This window comes from Anser cygnoides, chromosome 1, assembly GCF_040182565.1.
Source record: "Anser cygnoides isolate HZ-2024a breed goose chromosome 1, Taihu_goose_T2T_genome, whole genome shotgun sequence".
NCBI classification, from domain to species: domain Eukaryota; kingdom Metazoa; phylum Chordata; class Aves; order Anseriformes; family Anatidae; genus Anser; species Anser cygnoides.
This window is the reverse complement of record NC_089873.1, coordinates 97,548,704-97,570,043: the sequence shown is the minus strand read 5'-3', so window position 1 is coordinate 97,570,043 and position 21,340 is coordinate 97,548,704. Positions and strand designations below refer to the sequence as shown.

General features: G+C 50.3%; 1 protein-coding gene across 5 annotated transcripts in view; it reads left to right on the top strand.

Moving 5' to 3' along the window:
* Positions 1-21,092, top strand: part of LSAMP (limbic system associated membrane protein) — a 965,491-nt gene extending 944,399 nt beyond the window's left edge. For 4 of the 5 annotated variants that reach the window (XM_013183738.3, XM_067003786.1, XM_013183718.3 and 1 more), the window contains 2 exons: positions 24-59; positions 14,554-21,092. In XM_013183738.3, the coding sequence (XP_013039192.1) occupies positions 24-59; positions 14,554-14,651 (134 nt within the window). In that variant the 3' untranslated portion in view covers positions 14,652-21,092. The remainder of the gene's footprint in view (positions 1-23; positions 60-14,553) is intronic. The other variant, XM_067003793.1, reaches the window with a different exon arrangement.
* The last annotated feature ends 248 nt before the right edge of the window (positions 21,093-21,340 follow it).

Here is a 21,340-nt window from a genome sequence, read left to right as displayed (position 1 = left end):
TATTGTTTTTTTTCCCCCCTTAGAACGAGTTTTACCCACACTCCCCAACCCTTTTCCAGGTCAGTATATGCTTTATGTCAAAGTAGCTCTAGCCGGGTCATTCTCCATCATCCTGATATATGCGAAGAGCAAGGGATGGGCAAAACAGTGCAGGACAATAAGGGCCTTCCCATCTCTTCTACATGCCATTTGTTCTCTTCTGCTCACCTTCCTCATCCTTCCCTTCCCCCCTTCCATTTCAGGAAACCAGTCAGCTAAAAAGCAACAACCTTTAACCAAACTTTGATCCATGGCATCGTTTCCTCATCCAGGTCTGGACAGTCTTCAGTGGGGATCAGTTTGTCCAGAGACCCATTCCTTACATATATTCCAGTCCTATGCTTTCTTTTCACATATCCTGATTTGGATCAAAAGCATAAACAGGTCTAAAATGTTGCAGGGATGGTGGAGGGGACAAGTGAGAAGCTAAAAATCAAAGTGCTGCCAGGAGATTTTTTCACTCTAGATGTGCAAGCTATTCACAATGCGTTGTTTTCTCATTCCTCTGTCATATACCCCCAAATCTGTCTGTCCTGTAGTGCTGCATTTCGTGGAATCACAGAATCGTTCAGGTTGGAAAAGACCTCCAAGATGATCTGGTCCAACCATCCCCCTACCACCAATATCACCCACTAGACCATGTCCCTAAGCACCAGGTCCAACCTTTCCTTGAACACCCCCAGGGATGGTGACACCACCACCTCCCTGGGTAACCTGTTCCAATGCCCGACTGCTCTTTCTGAGAAGAAATGTCTCCTCATTTCCAACCTGAGGCAGACAGCATGAAAGAAAAGCTCAAGGTAAACACATAAACCACAGTGAGGTGTTACGGACTGGTTTATTACAAAGGGAGGAGGTATGAAGGGAAAACAGAGCCTGAGTATTTTTCCTGTTCTTGCCACATGCTGCTAAAGCATGCCTCAGGTCTAGGTAGCGTGGCCCGGATGTGCACATGAGGTTTGGTGTTTGGATGCAATCTTGAGATTGTGTAAAAGCACAGCGACTCAGCACTTCCTGAAATTGGGCTGTTTCCAGGGGTTTGAAGCTAAATCAGCAGTAAGGCAGCCAGTCCCCTTATTCACTTAAAACACTTTGGCCTAGGGCTCCTCAGTATCTTTGCTTCACTGCCATATGATGGAGATATACTCAACTCATGGGATGCTCTGAGGCCTCAATAGTTAATGTCTGCGTAGAGCTTGGAGGTAGAGTGTTATTAGGAACCCATGTTGTTTTGCAAAAGGGCACCTGCCCAAGTAAAGCACCTGCAGGTACTCCCATGAAAAGAACAATAAATGCTGGGTGTTACATCAGCTCCGTTTAACTACTCTGCGTTTTCAAATCAAGCTCTGCTCTTGGCAACTTATTCAGGCTCAGGATGTAGTCACAATTGCCTATTTAAAAGGCAAATCCACAAACACAATTAAAGAAAAGTACCTAAAAAAGGAGGAAAAAAAAAAAAAAAAGAAATCAAGCTACCATTAAAATTAAATCCCAGAGAGTGATTTGTAAATAACATTCAAGGAGCTGAAGAAAGGAGTAAAGTAGGCCGTTGGGAACCTAGTGTGGCAAAATAAATCCAATTAAACACCATTATCGTATGTATTGCAAATGAAACGTGTGCTTGGATATGAAATTAAAGTTGCTGAGGCTGTTTGGGATGTAAGGTTTTGAGGAGTTTTCCAATTTTGCTTGTTCTTTTTTAAGCAGAACTTTCAATGACAAATATTTTTGTCTGATGGAAAACCCAGGGCTCTTTCTTTTTATGATTATTTTTATTATATATCCTTAAATTCCACAAGCAGGCACTGTTAATTCTTTTCGGAGCCAGCCCTGTTTACAGCTGGCTTTGAATTAGTAGTCCATTAAGGTAAATGATAAAGCAAAAACTGCAAGTGAGCAAGGCCCAGATTTCCATACCAAATGCCCCTCCTAATCAAGCTGCCAAGGCCATCCTGCAAAGCTTTTGTCAATCCTTTAAAACACTTTCCACTCTGCCTTTGAAGTTTTTATTTTTTTCTTTTTGCTGCTCCCTGTTCTCCTGAGATCATCTTGAAGGACATCCTGGTGTGACATCACTTCTGTGAGGCATCTTCAGGAGTTTGTGATGCCAAATGCTGGGATATCTCCTGTGACCCAGGACATGCTAAGAGGATTTTGCAGAGGGGGAAAGTAGAATTTAAATACTCTGGACCTCATTTGGTATCTGAAAGCCCCTACCAGCTTCTTTAATGTGGGCCTTCAGCACAGATACTGGTTTATCTCAACATTTGCTTTTACTTTGCTGTTCACTTTCAAAGGAACCTTAGGCATAAAAGCTTCTTGTCTGACCTTTTTCTCCCTATGGGTTTATATTCTGAGATGCAGTCCTCAGCTCTCAAACAAGCCCTTCCTCAGTGACCACAATCGCAGCCTCTTCTCCCTCAATTTCCATTTCTCTTAAGCCTTGGTAACACTTCCCTGCCCTGTAGGGCTTTGAGCATTAATTTTAAAAGGAAGGTGTCTTGAGATGAAGAGCACTGTGCTCATGCTAAGCATTGCTATCATCAGCTAGCTGCTGTGAAAACATCTTGTTTTCAGGCAGGCTAGGGACCCAGAAGAAGCCCATTCAGCTGAACACATGGGACTTGAATTTGATGAGGCTGTATCCTAGAAGGCTGGTGGAGCCTAGCTGATTCAGCTCTCAGCTGATTTGTCCCTGGTAAATGTTCCATCTCTCCTGATTCTCCAGCAGGGAACTTGCCCTGAAAAGTCTTCCAGGATGATGTCACCTCATCACATTTTCCTGTCCACATGGTAACCACATTGTAATGGGATGTCAGAACACCTAGCTGGCCTTAGTGTATCATCAAGTGATTTTCTAAGGGGTTTTCTTCTGGAAGGAGAATTTTCTCATTCCCCACCACACCTGCCAACACCACGGCAAATGGGATCTCTGTTGTACCTCGAAAGCGTCTGTCACTAGTATGCCACTGGTTCCATCTCTGTCCTCCTCCTTTGTCCCTTTGCCCTCAGCCCTTTGCACATAGACTCACTCCTCTATGATTAGCCCTTAGTGTCCAAATCAGAATGACTTACCCAGCCTGACAGGCTTCAAAACCTGTAAGTCTTCCTCTTGGGAGTTTTGCGATGAGGGCTTACCACAGATTAACCAGGAACTTTCTCAGCATGGTTAGCTCGAACCCCAGGAGCTCCGCAGGGGGATGCCTTGTTGCCAAGAGGGTGGCACAATCCAGTCATGGTCATCGACACAGATTTACAGTAATAGTGTGTAAATAACTGGCGGAGGGGAAGGGAAAAGGAGAATGAGCAGTCCTGTGTTTCTGCCAAAACGCGCACTGATCGGAGAATGACCCTGTACGACTGTAGCTCGTAGCTAGTCTCCATTTAGCTGTAGCCCGTGTAGCTTGTGCTGTCACTAATGCCTTCATCGAGTGGGTGGGAGCTGGGGGAAGGGAGAAAAGAGATGTTCATTTGTGTCTGATGACCAGAGTGGGAAACATAGAGCACCTTTCTTTGGAATACCCTCTCAGTTCTCCTCCATCCCCGTGGAGGTCCTAGCTATGGAGGAAAGAGAGTTCATCCATTGCATTGAACTCCACCCATGGCTGCTCCCCTGTCACTTCCTCCATTGCCCAAACAAAGCTAAGCAGGCAGCTGTCCTGTGAGCTGGGTCTCCTTGTTTTGGCAAAAGGTTGAAAGTCTGAACATTTTTGAAGCTATGGGGAGAAGCATGGGGGAATACATGAGGAAGTACATATTGTAAAGGGTTAACACATGATTTGCAGGGGGGTTGCTGCTTAGGTAGCGATATGGGAGCAGTCCACAAAAACCAGTCCTTCCAGTACGATGTGGCTGGTTAAAGAACTCATCCGTCTCTCAAGTCTTCTTCACTGAAGCCAGAACTTCTTTCTCAGATGGTTTCCAAGAAATGGTCAGTGAAAACCCAAGCCTTTGGAGCCTTTGAATCATACTTGTTGGTAGGGCTGGGGAAAACATAGCATAAACAGGCTAAAATAGCCAATCTTGTCCTATGGTGATCCTGACATAGAAATTACCAGCAGACAAAAATGCTGGTTGTAGGGACCAAGCTTAGGAGGGCATCAGCACCTGATAACACCCATGACCCTGGAGATCAAGCTCAACTGAAGGTTCACCTTGCTCCCTGGTGGTGGTATCCAGCCAGATTTTCCCAAAAGCTCATTCTCCATTGCAGAAGGGGATGGCTCTGCAGGGTGGATCAGGCAAGCCAAGTTTCTTTCAGCACTCAAGGTCAGTGTTCATCCCTGCCAGGTCAGTAGGCTGCAATTGCAGTGGGTGCCAAGCCTGCTGGGGCTTCAGGCCAAGGGAACAGAAAGAACAAGACAGGGCAAAGGCAGGCGGCCAACATCATATTGATTTTTTTCTTGATATTTCATAGGTACCAGGCAAGCAGTGTCATTACGTCTTATTTTGACCATGTGGTTAAAAGTGAATAAAAGTCAGAGGTGATGATAGTGTGCTCCAAAATGGATCATAAGTACGGAGTGTGAAACAATTATCTTAGGGGAAAGAGAAATGCCAAGAATTATTTCTGCTACTACAGCTACTAGCATTATTTGGTGAGCTTTCTGGATAGCAACAGACAGTTTCTGTTTGCTGAGACTGTTTAAAAAATTAGAAAACATTCTAATTCCTTCCCAAAAAGTGTAAAGAAAAGAAACCAGCTTTTTTTAAAGGGAAAAAAAAAGACACAAGGGAGAGAGAGAGAGAAATGGCTTTATTGCTTGATCTGTTTCTGTACTTTTTGTTCATTAATTTTAATTTAGATTGATTTATTCCAGAATGAGCCCTGGATTGCATATATTTGCATAACCCTTTCCGGTAGTAATGCTGTGGAGAATCCAGTGAGGGAGGAAGAGCAGAAGCAAAGGGTAGGAACTGAGACTGCAAGTCCCAGAAGATGCTCCTCAGGGCTGGGCCCTTGCACTGGGGTAGCGAAGGCATTTCAAGGTCTGGTTAGTCACAGGTGCAGCTTTGCACGCCTGCAGAACAGCCCTGCCAAACAGAGGTCAGGGCTCAGCAGTCAGCTGGGAGAGTGGAGGTTGGGTGAAACCACTGCGGGAGAAAACACAGAGCCCATGGAAAAGCACCTGCCTTGGAAAATCAGTTGTGCAGCAGGGACACCAATGGATAGCATCGGAGCTGTAGCACGGAGAGATTGCCCTGCAGAGCAGGGTTCGGGCAGACCACGACCCTCCTGGGCCAGATGTCCCCTGCCTGGAGGACACTCATACCTGATACCATCCATATGTTAGGTGGGTTTTGGAAGCTGTCAGATGAACCTTCCTCCTTAGAGATTAGGAGACCGACCTATACCCACTGCAGGGAAAGTGTACCAAAATGCTCGCTCTTCCCTCTCCCTCTCCTACCCTCCTGTGGTAAGCTGCCAGCTGGGCTGACGGGGACACAAGTGTGGAGGGCAGCAAGGAGGATGAAGAACAGCCATTGTTGTCTTGATTTAATCCTCAAGCACACTCAAAATTTCCTCGCACCCCTAAGAGAAAACGGCCAAAGAGCAATTCCCACCTTCCTCCTCCTCCTCTCCCCCTGCTCCCATTTTGACTATACACCACTTAAGAATTTGCCTAACAAATTGACCTCCCCTCTGGTTATTGTCCCAAGTGAACAGCCTCTCCATTCACTAACCCATGACGGTAAGTCGGTTTGGGAAGCAGCGGGTTTATCTTCCCGGCTCAGGCGCTGCACTGGGCCTGCTTGTGAACCAGTTGCCATTCAGTGTCTGCTCTGCTGTTGATAAAGCACATTACACATGGCTGGGCTTGCATGATTAATACAGCTGTCTAAGCGCTCTCTCTAAAAACAAAAACAACCGGGAGAAGGGAGGTGGGGGATTTGGGAGGGAGGGGGGTGCACAGGGGGAAAAAAAAAAAAAAAACAACCATTCCAAAGAAATCAGGCTTGCAGAAAAAGCAGAGCTCTCCTGGCAGGCCTGCCCTGCTGTGGCCGAGCAGGTCTGTCGGCAGAGCATCCCTGCAAAAGGGAGAAGCCTAGTGGCAAGGCAAGCGAAGGAGAAGTGCGCTGGCCCTTCCCCAACATCACCTGCATGTCCCTTTGCAATTTGGGAAATGGATGCATGGACAGGAGCAAGGGCACAAGGGGTCAGGCCACAGAGGAGGATGTGCTGTGACCAGCACGGCTTCAGTGAGGTCCAGCCAGGCTGCCTCTACGGTAGGTGTTACAGACACGCATGCTTGCTGGTGGACCACTACACTCCTGAGCCAGATCACTTTATGCACTACACACACACACCATGCTCAGAGGCACATCCCACCTTCGCTGAGCAGTTTTTATGCACCCCAGAACATCTGGAGGATGGACAGAGTGGCTGCAGGCATCTTTTCCTTTGCTCCCAAGTCACCCAGACGTAGGCCAGCTCAGCTGTCTGTAAGCTGCAGTGACTTTCCTTCTTGTGTTACTGGCCTGGGAACGGGCAGTGGAAGCCCTTTCTGCTCCAGCATTACCCGTGACTGGGCCAGGAAGCCAGCATGAAAGCCCTGCTTGCACTGTGAAGTGAGCAGGAGTCATGCAACTTCACACCTGTACACACATCCATATTTTGATGAGAACTACAGAGGGCACAAAAAAGTATTTGTGCAGACCACGTGCTTTAGAGATGTGCACCAACCCGTGGGCCTGGCTTGACGCGTGAGATCTGTGGTTTTCTGAATGCCCAGAGAAGTGTGCGGTCTCCTTTATGCTGTTCCCATGATCTGGGCCCCGTATTTCTTGTTCAGAAGCAGCCCTTGACAAAAGCTAGCTAAAACCTCATTCCAGCTTGTTCCACACCTGCACCAGGAGGGAGGGGGCCCAGGGGGCCTTCTCACCCCACAGGGGCTGTTTCTGCCAAGGGTGGTGGTGCAAGGGAGTCCACAGGGAGGAGTGAAGGCCTTAAGAAGACCTCAAGGACAGGTCAGGGGGCACCATGCTGCAGGCACTAGAGACAGAAAGGAAGGGTCGAGGCAGTGATACAACTGGATTACAGTACCAGAGTAATGTCTAGCATGCTGGTCACTCTCCAGCCCAATCTAGTTCACCTTCTGCTTCGATCTCCTTACCAGGCACCCCTCAGCGTGTCCCTCCCTCTTCATTTCTGTTCACAGCCACTCAAATCTTTCCCATGCCAAATACCCAGCAAAGCGTGTGGAAAACTGTAGCAAGGATTAAGTAGGTAAACAGACACGCACAAAGCTGATGAAAATATTAATTTTTCAAGAGGTTCCAGAGTTTCCCATTAGCAAGCCTGCTTCCTAGGGCTGTGTATGCTCTGGGTGAGGGGAGCTGTGCTCTTTGTTCCTTAATGAGAAGCCAAACTGTTGCCACAGCCGGTCTGCTATGTCTTACACATGTGCTTGAGATGTGAGTAGAGGAGGTTTTTTTTTTTTTTTTCTATCTTAGAAAAATGAAAAGCAGAAAAAGCTTAGATCTTCCCTGTGATGACCCCAAAAAAACTCTGTGTTACATATTTTTTGGATGCTTTGCTTGTAGGATGAAAGTCTTCAATGAATGGTTTGAAGACAAGGGAGTTGTGAGTAACTGATTTTGTATCAGTAGTTTGCAAGATGTTTATATATATATACATATATTTATTATTATATATTTATTTATTTATTTTATATATATATATATATATATATATATATATCCTCCAACTACTAGGAGAATGGAAAGGGTGGGAGACATTTCTTAGCCGTGAGAGAACTGTGGAACTTTCTGATGCCTTTAGGATAGATCTAGTAATGAAAAATATGTGTAACCTTGAAACGTAGGTGGTCTTCTGGCCACCACCAGCCTCACTGATCATGATAATAGCTCAATTCCAGACTAGCAGTACTACATACCAGCTCCAGGATAAATGGTGTAAGCAGCCATCTTTTGAAAAGCACAGCCTTCTCAGAGCGACACTGAGAAATATGATTTCAGGGATAGTCTTCAGACCTCGGAGAAGGATGGGTGAGCTGCATTGCAGAATGAATCTTCACTGTGACACGAGGTATGATAGATTAGTACTTAGTGCACCATGAATGAGCTCCAAAACATGGGGAAGAAGTGTTCAGTGCTAAAAAAACCCATGAGCAAATTCTGAAATACATTAAACAGTGTGCTAAGATTGATAGACACCAGAGACATTGCCTTAATCTTGTTGGAGAGTTGCTGCAGGGCATCCTCCGTAGTTTACACAGTGGTACTTCTGCCTCTAGAAAAGCCAATCTATTGCCAGTGCCGTTACAGTCAAATTTTAATTACAGGAGAAGAACCCCACAGATACTAACTGGTAGTGAGAATGGGCCACAAGCAAGTAACAAACAAAACAGTTTCAACATTGAGAACAGGGAGTGAAAAAGCATGTCTTCTCCTCAAAGCAGGGGGGATGGACAGGAAACTAGTAAGGAAGAAGCCCCAGATGAACCCTAGTAAGTAGAAACTGCTAATCCCTAAAGCCTCAGAGTAGAGTGCAAAGCCTTGGAAGAAAGAAATTAATAACTTTCAAAGTATGACCTTGAAAATGGAATTAACAGTATTCGTCCCTTTTAAGCCTTCATGATAATAAAGATTTCATCTTCTGAAGCCCTAGCAAGAGTCAACAGACTGGAAAAATGACTTCTTCCAGGGGAGCTCGCAAGTGTAAAACCTAAGACCCCTCCAGGAACCAGGGAGTGAGGTGCCATGGAGACACCTACATGGTGCATATCCACTTCCCCTTTGACCTTAGAGGCCAAACATCCCTTAGAGGATATTTTCATTCCTCCCTCATTTTTGGTCCTCTTTGCTCAAGAAGCAAGACTCCAACCTTTGCTGTAAGCAAAGTTAACCTGTCACCAGCACGGAGCACGGAGCCACTGAGGATGAAGAGCAGTTTGAAAAATGTCAGGCCAGCTCCACTTGCTTTGCCATCACTCCCTTCCTTCCCATCACAGAGAAGTCTTTCTAGCCTGTCTCCTGCCTCCCCCGTGGCCTAACCTTCAGCTAGAAGCTCATGGGGTCCGACTGTCCTCTTACACTGGGTTTTATCTCACATTCTTTGAGAGGATCCCAGGGGCAGATTCACCAAAGCAAGTGAAGAGCCTGTAGCTTTCTGGTGCCTTTTGAAACTTCTCTCTGGGCTCTCGACCATGAGCACCAACAGACTTACCAAGCCCTAGAGTCTTGATAATGTAAATAAGAGAAAACCCAGGCATCTGCTGTCTCTTTTCCTATCTCCACTTCGTTTTACTCAGGTGATAAAAGCTGGGAGCCAGTGGGAAATTCCACACTGGTGAGTGCAGGTGTGAAACATGTAGATGGGTGGGTGATTTTTTTTTTTCCCCTCTCCATATGGACCAAGAATATATCTACTCCTTGCTTGCATCTCAAAAAACCCTTTTAAAGGTCTGTGTTGGGAAGCTTGAAAGTCGTAGTTCCAATTTCTGCTGGCAGTCATCATGGTGCTTACAGCATTTGGAGGCATACCTCTGTGCAGCCAAGCGGGCTTGTGGATTTGCTTACTGGTCTCATCTGGTTTGTCTGTTCAGCAAGGGTTACTAAGCACAGCAGGTCAGCCTCCAGGGCTACAGTTCTGTACATCTTATAGGTGCCATCAGAGGTGGTATCAGTCTTGCAAAAGGGAGCTGAAGGCAGTGAGCATGCAGAAGCAGGCATTTTCCGTGGGGAGGAAGTAGAGTGGGTTAGAAGCTTTACCCATGCAACCTTGGTTTCATGCAACTACAGTGGATAGACGTCTTCCTTTTGACAGGGACAACCAACCCAGCAGTTCAGAACTGCCACCTGAAGCTGTTGTAGCAAGGACACTGCTGCATAGTGGCTGTGGGAAGGTGCAGACCAGTGGGGGGCAGATTGCACGCCACATAAACATAACCACGTTGTGCTCAGAGCATGCAGAGCTGGCACCCCTCCTTTAGGCCCCAGGGTTTTTTTGCCAGCAGGTCTGTCTGTGCAGGACCCCAGGGTTTTCCCCCAGATGTCCCTAGCCACTAGCCCTGTGTTTTAATGCCAGCCAGTGTTATTCCCTTGCAGACACCATGCAGCCAGGAAGGATGCTGCTGTGCAGATCTGTAAACAGGCTGGAGCCGACTTACGGTCTGTCTGCCACTGCAGAGGAGGAAGCCAGGGCCTCTGGCTAGCCACCTAGACAGACTGACCGACTCTAACAGGGGACAAGTGCCCTAAGATCCCCAGTTTTGCTCCCGGTGCTGGCCTTGTCCCATCCAAAACAGGCAGCAGCAGCATCTATGGGAGTCCCTGGCAGCGCAGCATCCCTGCCCGGCCAGACACCTTGCAGGGGAGGCTTCTGCGGGGTTCAAGTGAGCCCTGAGATGGTGGGTGGTTTTATTATTTTTTTCCCGTTTTTATTTATTTTTTTTTTCTCTTTATTTTTTATTCTCTGCCTTCGGCTGCCACCTGGTGGGAAGGAGGCGTGCGGCTGCAGCCTCCAGCAGTGCTCAGGGCACAGACGGGAACGCCTGCCCCTGCTGCAGCTCCCCCTGCTCCTCCAGCCAAGCCGGGGCACAGGTGAACAGCCGAAAAAATTAAAAAATAAAAATAAAAAATATATTGAGGGAGACTGTGGATACAGAAGTCTTCGGGTAGGCCAGAATTTCAAGGAAGAAAAAAATGTTCTTCCATGTCGTGGATGCCCCATCCCTGGAGGTGCTCAAGGCCAGGCTGGATGGGGCTTTGGGCAACCTGGTCTGGTGGGAGGTGGCCCTGCCTGTGGCAGGGGGTTGGAATTGGATGGTCTGTAAGGTCCCTTCCAACCTGAGCCATTCAGTGATACTGTGAAAATCAAGCTCTTAAGGAGTGTTGAGTTGGCCCCCAGCTGCAGGGGCCAGGACTGAAGGTTGGATGAGACCCTTGGCCTGACCCCATAGAGCTGGTCTCTTGCAGTGGGCTCCTTTTGGCAGGCTGGTTTTGAGGAACAGGTGAGCTGGTTTTGAGGAACAGGCTTTGCAGTCTCACTGGGGTTTGCAGTGAACCTGAGAAGCACCCTGCTTTTCCTCCTCCCTCCGCCTTCTCATCCAAGTCCCACCACCCTGCCTGCCCCCTCTTTTCCTGCACCCTTTATGGCAGTAGGAGCATTTCAGCCGTATGGTGCGATGTAGCATACACACACCTATGTGTATGGGGCAGATCATTTGGTGTAGCTGTTTACCTTGTGCTGAAAGACTAAATCCCTGCAGTGGTGCAAGGCTCTGAGCCAGTGTCAGAGCAGAAAAAGGTTCTGAGGGGCAGCCACAAGCTTGCTTTCTTTTTTTTTTTCCTTTTTTTTTTTTTTTGGTAATTAAAAAATATTTTTCTTTCTCAAGCCTTGCCCCCAGAAGCAGCAGAAGTGTTTAGGCTGCTGCCCTTCCACTAAAGAACAAAATAAATCCAGCCTGAGGCAAACACCCAGCGTGGGAACATTCCTCCCGCCCCATTAATGCCTGCAAAGCGATAAGCAAGCGGGGCCTTACAGTGGGAAAGGTCAGGCACCCTTAATAACAGCAGGTGCCACCGGCTTGCCGTGCGAGGCTGATAAAGCTCTGGCAGCGCCGCCTAAGCAGCACGCTTTGTGCCAGAGCGTGCAGCCACTGTCAGCTTTCTGCTGCGGGGAAGGGTTTGCCTGCAGCGGGGGAAAAAATCACTGGGGCCTCACCTGCTCTTCCACACCGTGACTCGAAAATGTGAAGGTGTTCTCCCAGCAGCGTGTGGAAAGGACCCCTGGGGCTTCTTTGTGTGAGGCTGGTGTGGGTCCAGCATCACCTGCAGGTGGGCAAGAGTAGCAAGGGCATGGTGGCACAGCTCCATCCTCCCCCTAGCTAAATTTATGGACACAGCTCGGGCTACTCTGCCGTGGGAGAGACGTAGGACAGTGCACATGGTCCCCTTCAGCCCAGGGGGAGCTGTGTAAATCGGCTGCCTCGTGCTGTGGCACCAGCGCAGATGACCAAGGCTGGCTGTGGTTAGTCTCTCCAGCCGTGGTCCACCTGCATCTGCACCCCTCGCCAGCTGCAGCACGGAAGGGAGGCGCGATCGCTTTGCCCTTGCCAATTTTCAGCCTGTGCCTTCCTGGTTTGATTAATGCAGTCCGACACGGCCAACCGCTTGGAGTCTGGGGTCCCTCAAGGGTTTACTTGTGAAATGGTGCCAGATATGCGTATGAGCTCAGCAGCAGCAGCAGCAACCCAATTCTTTTCCCTGGCTACGGTGGAAGAAAACCCCCTTCGCCGTTGCACGGCCGTGAACTTGGCAGTGCAGCCAAATTGCGGGGAGTGGTTAGCACCGGAGATTAGCTGGCAGAGCAAACTCTCAGGACACCGGCTCAAGGTTACCAAATTGTGGGGACAGCGGAGAAGGCACCATTCGTTTGCCAGAGCCCCCCCGTCCGTCCCCTGGGGAAGGGGACACTTTGCTGCCGGGGATGCTCGCCAGGGGGCGGCGGAGACCGCGGCGTGAGCATTGGCCATAACCGGTGCCCTCGATGCCTGAATTCATTGAGTTTTCAAGGCTTTGGTCTGTGATCGGGCTGGAACCGTCCCACGCTTTCACAGCACGTGTGGAGGTAAATGCAGTGCACCTGGTGTGGCCTTTACCTGGCTCTGCTGCAAGGCACGGGGATCACACGCAGCCGCCAGGCTGAATTTGTGTGTGCTGCAGTGGCACAGAGAAAGCTCCACGGAGAAGTGTGAGGAGGTACATAGAGCTATGATCATTTCTCAGTCATGGAGATGGGAGTCTTGGGTCATCAGATGTCTACAAGCTTGCTCACTCGAGCTCGAGCAGGGCAGAAGCTGGTGTGACCGTCATCACACCGTGCTGCATGTGTCCTCCCTTATTCCTGCATATTGCAGCCGCTCATCTCTTCTACCACGCCGTACCATACCGCACCATATCATACCATGCCATGCCTAACCATGCCCACACACACACAAACCCCAAAGCCAAGCACTTACACCTGTTGGAGCAGCAGTACCCAGGCAAGGTCTAACATACCTCTGCTTCTGCCATGCCAGGTGCCTCCATAGGCTCATCTCTTTGCTCTAATCCCATATGAACCCTAGGAAAATGGCAAGGAAGGAGCAGGTGGCCATGTATTACATGTGTATGTGTGTGTTAGACAAATAGTATTTTAGCTGCATGGTAAAAAATGTAATGGCTGGAAATGTTTTGCGGACAACGCACCTTGCCTGATGGGCTCTTGATTATTTGCTGGGCCAGAGGAGTCATGTTTTGTGACTTCTTCCCTGACAAAATGTGACACGCATGGTCCCAAACACTTGTTCCCCCCAGTTAGTTGACCATGAAAGATACTGTCTCTGACACACAGGTTCAGGTAAGTGCAGCAACTGAACTTGAACTCATTCATGTGTTCAGGGAGGGAAAATAATGTTGTAGGATTTCTGTGATGAGTCAGAAAATGAGCAGGGAATAACTGAAAAAAAAAGCCACAGTTGGAATACAAATTTTCCACACAAAACAGATGATCTAGTAAGTGAAAGGCTACATTAAGAAAAAAAAAATATGACAAATGAAAATAGTACAGAATTTGAGGGATGCCTTTATGTCACCAGCGAAACTTTAATAGCGACTGTGCTGCTGGGCACCTGGGCTCCACCAGCAGAGAGGGGCTCTTCGTCAGGCAAACTGCAGGCTGTGAGATGGAGCAATTGCATTTTGCTACCATCAGGATCTCACAAACGGGTGGTTTGTTTGTTTTTCTCTTTTTTTTCCTCACACACACCCATTAGAAATGGCTCTTTTTGCTGGTAAGCATGTCTTCCTTCACAGTAGGATTAGTTCCAATAGACCCATATCTATCTCCACACTTCAGTATCTTCTCCTATAAAACACTGCATCTACATGCACAGATATACCCCCACGTGTAAATAACGACGAGCATGCATTTATGAAACTGCAGCCATGTACACCTCCCTGCCCATTACAGAGGAGAGACTGCCAATTCTTGGTATTGCGGGGTGAATTTAAAACAGCACCACTGCCTTTAAAGCCATCCAGAAGAGGAAACCCGTCGATGAGAGGATGGATGAGATGTCAGGAGCGTTAGTGCTTAATATTCCTGGAGCGAGCCTGCGTTATTTGTTGCTGCGGCACAGCGCTCCTCCCTGCCCCCTCCGACAGACCCGCGTGCGCACACACACATGTGCAGGTTCATTTCCTTCCCTTAACAAAAAATCCTAATTTTGCCCTGTAGGTGCCACATTTTGGGACTGTGGCAATGCACCAGCCCCTGTGGGCACTAGGATGGGTCACCGAGGGCAGGGGGGACGCAACGCGGAGGTGTGAGCGGCACCGCGGGGTTCACGGCTGGGGCTGAGCTTTCCTGCTTGCTCCCAGCCTGGTTCCTGCAGGCTGGGTGTCGTGTGAGGAGAGAGCATTGGTGGCGTGCTCCTCCTCGAGCCCCTTGTCGTGGTACCACGTGTGATCTTGTCCTCTTTTCTCTTCCCTTCTCGCACCCTGCAGGACCCGGCACGGGGAGAGTAGACAACGGCTCCATGAGTTTGGCCGTCCCACTGTGGCTGCTGGCAGCGTCCCTGCTCTGCCTACTCAGCAAATGTTAATACAAATCAGAATTAAAAATAATAATAATAATAATAATTAAAAAAAAAAACCAACAACCAACACGACAACAACGACGACGACAACACACAAAGCAAAACGCGTTATACAGGAGACAGAGCGAAGAGAGGGGAGAGAGAAAAAAAGAGAGGGGGAGAGAGGGAGAGGACCGTTTCTTTCACAACTTTTGTGTGTTCAGGAGCGAAGAGGGGGGAGAGGAAAAATCACAGCAAAGACGACTCAGCAACATTTAATACGATTTCTGACAAGCCGGCCGTCAAGTCACCGACCGTCTAGGAGGCAACACAAAGCGAGGGGGAGAATGGGGCACCAGCAAGGAACACGTCGCCGGAGGATGCTGCAAAATAAACACACCAACGAAACCCGCAAAGCCAATCGAACAGAAGATCCCTTTTCTTTTCTCTCCTCCTTCCTCTTTTCCATACTCCCTCACCTGCCTTCCTTCCTTCCTTCCTCCTCTTTCTTTCTTTTGCAGAAAGAGGTCTTTGCTTCAGCGTCTGTAGCCACTTACTTAACTTTTTGGATGCTCTTGGTCATTTTTTTGAGCCAATGCTCAGGCAGTTCATAATTTTAGGAAAAAAAAAAAAAAGAAAAAAAAAAACACAACAGAGCAAGTTATCTGAAGCTCTCTGCACACTGGTGTCCCGTGAAGAACCCCTTCCTCTCTTCACCTCATCCTGTGCTCCTGTGCACCGGGCCCTTGCTAAAAACCATCCTTCCTGTACCCTCCTTCCTGCAACATCACGCTCTGGCCTGAACTAAAGTTGTGTCAATTCAACCGAAACCATACTTTTATTTCCTTTTTTTTTTTTTTTTTTAATTCTCTTCCTCTCCCCCTCAATTTGACTAAGTGTCTTTCTCTTTCTCCGGTGTATGCCTGCGTGTGTGCGTGCATGCGTGCATGTGTGTGTGCGTGGCTCGCGCTCTGTCTCCTCTTTCTCTCTTTCTCCTGCTCTCTCTAAGCATGCAAGAGGAACAGTCCATGTGTACATACGCTCATCCCGCTGTAGATAATGTCCTGCCTTGTAAGTGTGAGACCAGATGCTGAGAGATCACTTGGGCAGAGAAGAGGGGTGAGGAGAGAGGGGCAGCTGCAGCACAGCTTCCCGTGGTGGCCCTTCTCCAGCATCCTCCTGGCCACCTCGCTTGCAAGAATCAGCCTGCATCTTTTTTTAACCTTTTTTTCCCTCCCACCTGCACCTGTCTGGCTCTCAGACTTAGAGCAGCAGCATAGCAGCTCCTGCTACACCTCAGTGCTTGCACACACTCATGTGAGTGAATGCACAGGTGTGTGTTTGTCCAAATACATAGAAAAACCAGTACGGCATGCAAAGAGGTGCCTGCTCCTGGGGAGGAGAGGCTGGGTTGGTACGGGGTGAGAGACGAGACCTTGGCCATTGCTGAGCAGCCTGTCCTGTAGGTACAGTGTGCGTAGGAGCGATGCCTCGACTGAAAGCCATGGTGTGGTCATTCCTAACCATCTCAGTGTTCATGCAAAAATAGCGCCAATGCCCCCTTTTGTTGTTGTCCTCCCTGTTACAAGAAGTGTGTGTGATGTGGGGATGCGTGTGTGTGTGTGTGTGTGTGTGCGTGCGTATCTTGCACCACTGCTGTGATGAAGCTCACCTTGAAAATTATACAGCTGAAGAAAATTGGGTCAGAAGATGTCCAGGACCTGTGAATGTAAGAGTCAAAACAAATGCCAAGTCCAGCATCCTGGGCTTATGAAGAAGGAGCTTGAAGTGGTGCAGCGAAGAAGTAGGCAGTGCAATTCCCTTCCCTCTTCAATTTCCCGTAGGAAGGGCTTGCTGCAGGGGGCTGTTGCTTGCCATCGCCCTCCCCACGGCAGAGCTGTGTGCGGAGGTGCCTGCAGGAGAAGATGCAGTGAGCCCTGAGCAAGGAGAGGGAGAGATCAGGCCGTGAGAGTCGGGGGTGAGAAGATGCTGGCTGGTGGCTGGGAGGTGGCGCAGCAGCCAAGGGGGTAAAATGGAGGTTTTATCAGGTATCCTCTTCTTTTGGGGACACACAGGGAGGAACTTGAGATAGCCCAGTCAAGATGACTGAGCATCCCATGACAATGTTTTATGGATGCTCGGCACCGCAGGGCTTTGAAGCACCAGCAAGCATGCTGTTCCCTCTCCCAAAGCAGGAGGAACTGCTCCGGCTGCTGTCAGTGGGCACTGCGGTGCTGCTGGTGCTCGCATCCTTCCTGCTGAGCTCAGCTGTTTGGGGCAGCGACAGGCAGGCGATTGAGCAGGCAGCCAAGGGCTCCTCGCTGACAGCCAGGATGAGCAAGGAAATAAGAGAGAGAGATGAGAGGCTGAAGGCTGGGTGATAGCAGACTAGCTATAGATGTGCTGTGGGCTTGGATGGTGGTAAATTATGCTCAGTCGACACTCCTCTGGGCCCCAAAGTCATACCTGGGGCATTTGTGCCTTGGTGCCATAATGTCCCGTATCCCTCTGAGTATTTGGTTACCTTTCAGGAGATCTGTGTCACTCGGTGTCTTGGTCACAGCTCCAGGTTTCCTGCTGCAGCAAGGGCTCCTCATCCCCTTCGGGGTGACCCTGCAGCCGTGAGCTGATGCTGTTCCCAAAAGCCGGGGCTGGGAGCGTACTGGGATGCCACCACATCGCCAGCGTGTCTGGCTCTCACCTGGGTTTTCTTTTGCAGACTTGCTATCAGCAGGTGACTCGATGGCGCCAGGCTGCTCATCATGATAAGCGAGCCCACCGTTTTCTTTAGGTTGAGGCTTCTCTTCCATGCCAGCACTGTGAGGGCTGTCCCGCGTCTTGTCCTGCACAGGGGGGTTGGCTGTGGTGAGGTCACCCCTAGGCACTGCCCAGAGCCCTGTCAGGGTGGTGGCAGTGTGCTGTGTCTTGTGTCTTCGTTGCTTTGGGTACTTTGAAGGAGTTTCGGGGGTGTGGTATTTTTTTTCAGTGTTAGATTTTTATTTTTTTTTTGTCTGTCAAGGCACGGAGGCTTTCGGTTTAAAGGCAAGTATGTTGCTAAAAGCAGGACACTCAATTTCTGAAGCCACCTCCCCATTAGCAGCAGGAAACGGCCCCGACACTTGGTTCAGGTCTTGCCTGCAGGAGCCAGGCAGACCCGTACCCGGTCGTGTGGCTGCAAAGCAGGGTTAAGGCCAGCTGCTTGCAGACCTGCCCAAGGAAGGCCACAAGCACAGAGGAGGTCTGTCACCTGCAGCAGTGCTGGCAGCCCGCTCCTGGCTGTGCCTGCTCCTAGCGGGGCTGGGGGACTCGCCAGGCTCGCCCCATGAGCTGCTGCATGTGCATCCCCCTGCTCCTCCTCAGCTCGAGCAGGGATCGCTCAATGCACCCATCGAGATGAGAGCTCGGGCAAACAGGGGAAATGCAAGCCCACCCGCTCTCCCCGTTCCCTTTCTCCCCCTCCGCCCTTCAGCAGAGGTGTTGCAAAGGCATTTCTCACGTCTCAGGCCCTTTTCTCTGATGCTGTTTCTCCTCCTCACCTCCACTCCGCGTTCATGTTCCCACCTTCCCCATCCCCTGCGGAGAAGCTGTGCTCTCGCCTCCCGCTGCCTCTCAGCTGGTCGGGGACTGGGGAGACGGGAGTTCGGAACGGGACACCAGTTCCTTGAGCTTGTCAGTGTAATTGTGTTTGGTCGATGGAGATTTAACATTTAGTGTTATAAAAAGAAGCGAACAAAACGAGAAAAAAAAAAAAGTTGTATTTCTTCTACCGGTTTGTAAATATTCCGAGAGTTACATGAGATGTCTGGTAATGTCCAAGCAGAGGAACAAAGACTTAGAGTTAATATATGGCCCCACACTTGCTAGCAGATTTCTAACCCTTTTCAGATGACCGAGAAGAGGGGCGAAGGCAAGTCTTTCTGAAAGGAACTGGGCAGCGGGAGCGCGGCCGCCCCGAGCCACGTGCCTGTAGCGTGCGGCCGGTCAGACGGACGGACGGACGGACAGACAGCAGAGCGGCCACCTGTCCCTGACCTGCGGGGAAAGGCGACGTGGGGCTCCCCGGCCAACACCTGTATCTTGGCACTCGTGTTCATTTTCGTTCGTCTCCAGCTCCGCAGCTCGCGGGTGTGTCGCTCGGTGGTGCGCCCTCCCCTCCCCGCTTCCCCCACCGGGGACGTTGCGTCGCCCCGTGCATGTTAGCGTGCCGTTCATGAGGATTTCATTGGTGACCTGCATTGTGTCGAGAGTTAGTCTTTGTCTGCACACCTTTCTCACACCACTGACTGTCCACCGCTCGGGCAGATCGCTCGCGTACTGCTGCCTGCCCCCCTCTTGGCCAAGGAATAGCCGAGCCCCGCCAGCCCTCCTTAGCCCCAGGGGCACCCAGGCCGTGCCCCAAGCCGCCCATCTGAGCAGCCCCATTTGGAAGGCCCAAGCCCACAGCACGGACAAAGTCGCCGTCCTTAGCCGCAGGCTGAGTGCAAGCTGCACGTCTGGAAGGGATTTTCGGGAGCAACAGCGAGCCCTGAGGATTCAGCAGCCGCTGGGGAAGAGGAGCTGGGAAGGCCGAGGAGCTGCTTTAGGGTCCCTCTCAGCCCTGCCACCGGGTATGGTTCAGGTCCACCTTTGTACAGTGCTTTACCACTTCGCTCCTCCGTGACGAGGGAGTCCACGGGCACAGGGAAACAGCTCTCCTCCTCCTGAACCCTCTCACAGCTCTGCTCCCTCTGCTCCAAGCCCACCGACCAGCAGCCCCCGTCATCACGGTGCTTGGCACGATGTAGCAACCCAGCCGGTCCCACAGAGGGGGTGCCAGCGGGGTGAGCAGCTCTGTCCCTCTCTTCTGATGCTGCACAATCTCACTGCTTCTCTGACTCAAGTACATGAAACTCCCTGAGTTAGGGCTGCCAGAAGCAAACCACCCCATGAGAAGAGCAGAACATCAGGCAGGGAAGCGATGGGGAAGCTGGATGGTAATTTCCAAGACACGATGCCAGGCAAAAAGGCTGAGTGCTGCCCATCGCCCATGCGCAGAGCTCCCAGGTTGACCAAGGGGCAGACCGTGGCCCCTCAGCACCAGTCACAGAGCGCCTTCCTTTCCAGCGGGATGCCCAGAAAATGCCCAGAAATATTTTTTTTTTAAACTGCATGACTCCTGCTGACTGAGAGCTGCGTCACGCCATTAAAGCCTCTTTCTCTTTTCCTTCTTGCAACTTGCCAGAACGGCATTCAGGCAGCTCCTGCATCCCCCCCGAACCTCTGCGTGGTGGTCGGCTCCCATCAGTTCACTCCCCGCAGCAGGAAAGCAGAGGGCGGCTTGGTGAGGATGCGCTGGTAAGGCCCTCTGTACCTCTGCAGCTTGGGGAGATGCGTGTGGCAAGGAGACCAGCCAAAGCAGGGCCTGGGAAAGAGGAGCAGCTCTCCTAATTCACCCAGGGTCCTTCCCTTGGGGCAGGGGCAGGGGTGGCATCCGAGCAGGGCAGCTCCCAGGTGGGGCAGGACCTCCCTTCCCTGCCTGCACTCACCCTGCAGCCTCTGCCCGCCTCCCAGTCCCCCAAGGCACGCACACGGCGCATCCACGGGCCTCATCGGGCAGCGCAGCGTGAGCCCATGGGGCTGTTCCTGGACATGACGTGGAGCCCGTGGATGGAGACGAGGAGCTGGGTGCCGCTGGGTGAGGACAGCAGCTCCCCAAAATTAAGACGTTTGCTCCCCGGTGTAGCCACACGCATGCACGCACACACCCCAGGCTCCTCTCCCACCCGCACCATGGCACGCAGCCGGACCCACGCTGCTCCTCTTCCTCCCGGCAGCGGCTCCGGCGAGACCGGGAGCAGGCGTGTGTGCACGCATGTGTGCACGCACGTGTGCGAGGCCAGGGAGGAAGGGGCAAAGAGCCAGAACCTGCCCCCGAGGCGCCGCTGTCACCTCCCCAAACCTTTCAGCTTTCCCAGCCAGAGCCGAGTTTCATCCTCTAGGCCTTGAGAACGAAGGCCAGTCCCTTCTTCTTGCTACACGGTGGGGTGGTTAGAACTCTCCTCATTAACAGTGTTATATACATATAAATATATATATATATCTATATCTTTATATATATTTTTCCCCGGCACTGTAGACATGAGCTGAACTTCTCTTTAACGAAACGAGAAAACGGCCATTTTATTTTCTGCCATTGGTTTGTTTTTGGAACTAGCTCTGTGAAAGGAAATTTTACAAGCGCAAGCGTGTGTGTAACAGAACCTGATCGGAAACAAAACAACCCAACAAACGAATGAGCCAAACCCAGTGATGAAAAATAAATAAGTAAATAAAAAGAAGCTTTTTATTTTTTCTTTTCTCAATGTATTTAACTTCTGTTATCTCGTTTCTGTTTCTTTACATGTATGAATGCTCTGCTCTTCTGTGATCTTAAAAAAAAAATACAAAAAAATACAAAAACGAAATAAACGTGAAAAGGAGGAGACGTTTCTTCATTTCCCCTCCCTTCCTTGCGTACCATTGCTTGGCTCCTCTCCGACCCTGCCCAGCGGTGGCTTCCCTGCCCCTTTCCTCCCTGTCCCCGGGGAGCCTGGTGCTGGGGTGCAGTGAGCCTGCTGGCCACGAGCACACATGTATTGAAGAAATCTGGGTGTCTGGGGGAAAATGAGGCCAGAACTTGCTGCCCTTCTGCGTGCCAGTGCTGGGGGGAGCTGGGGGGCCCTGGGCTGGGGTATTGG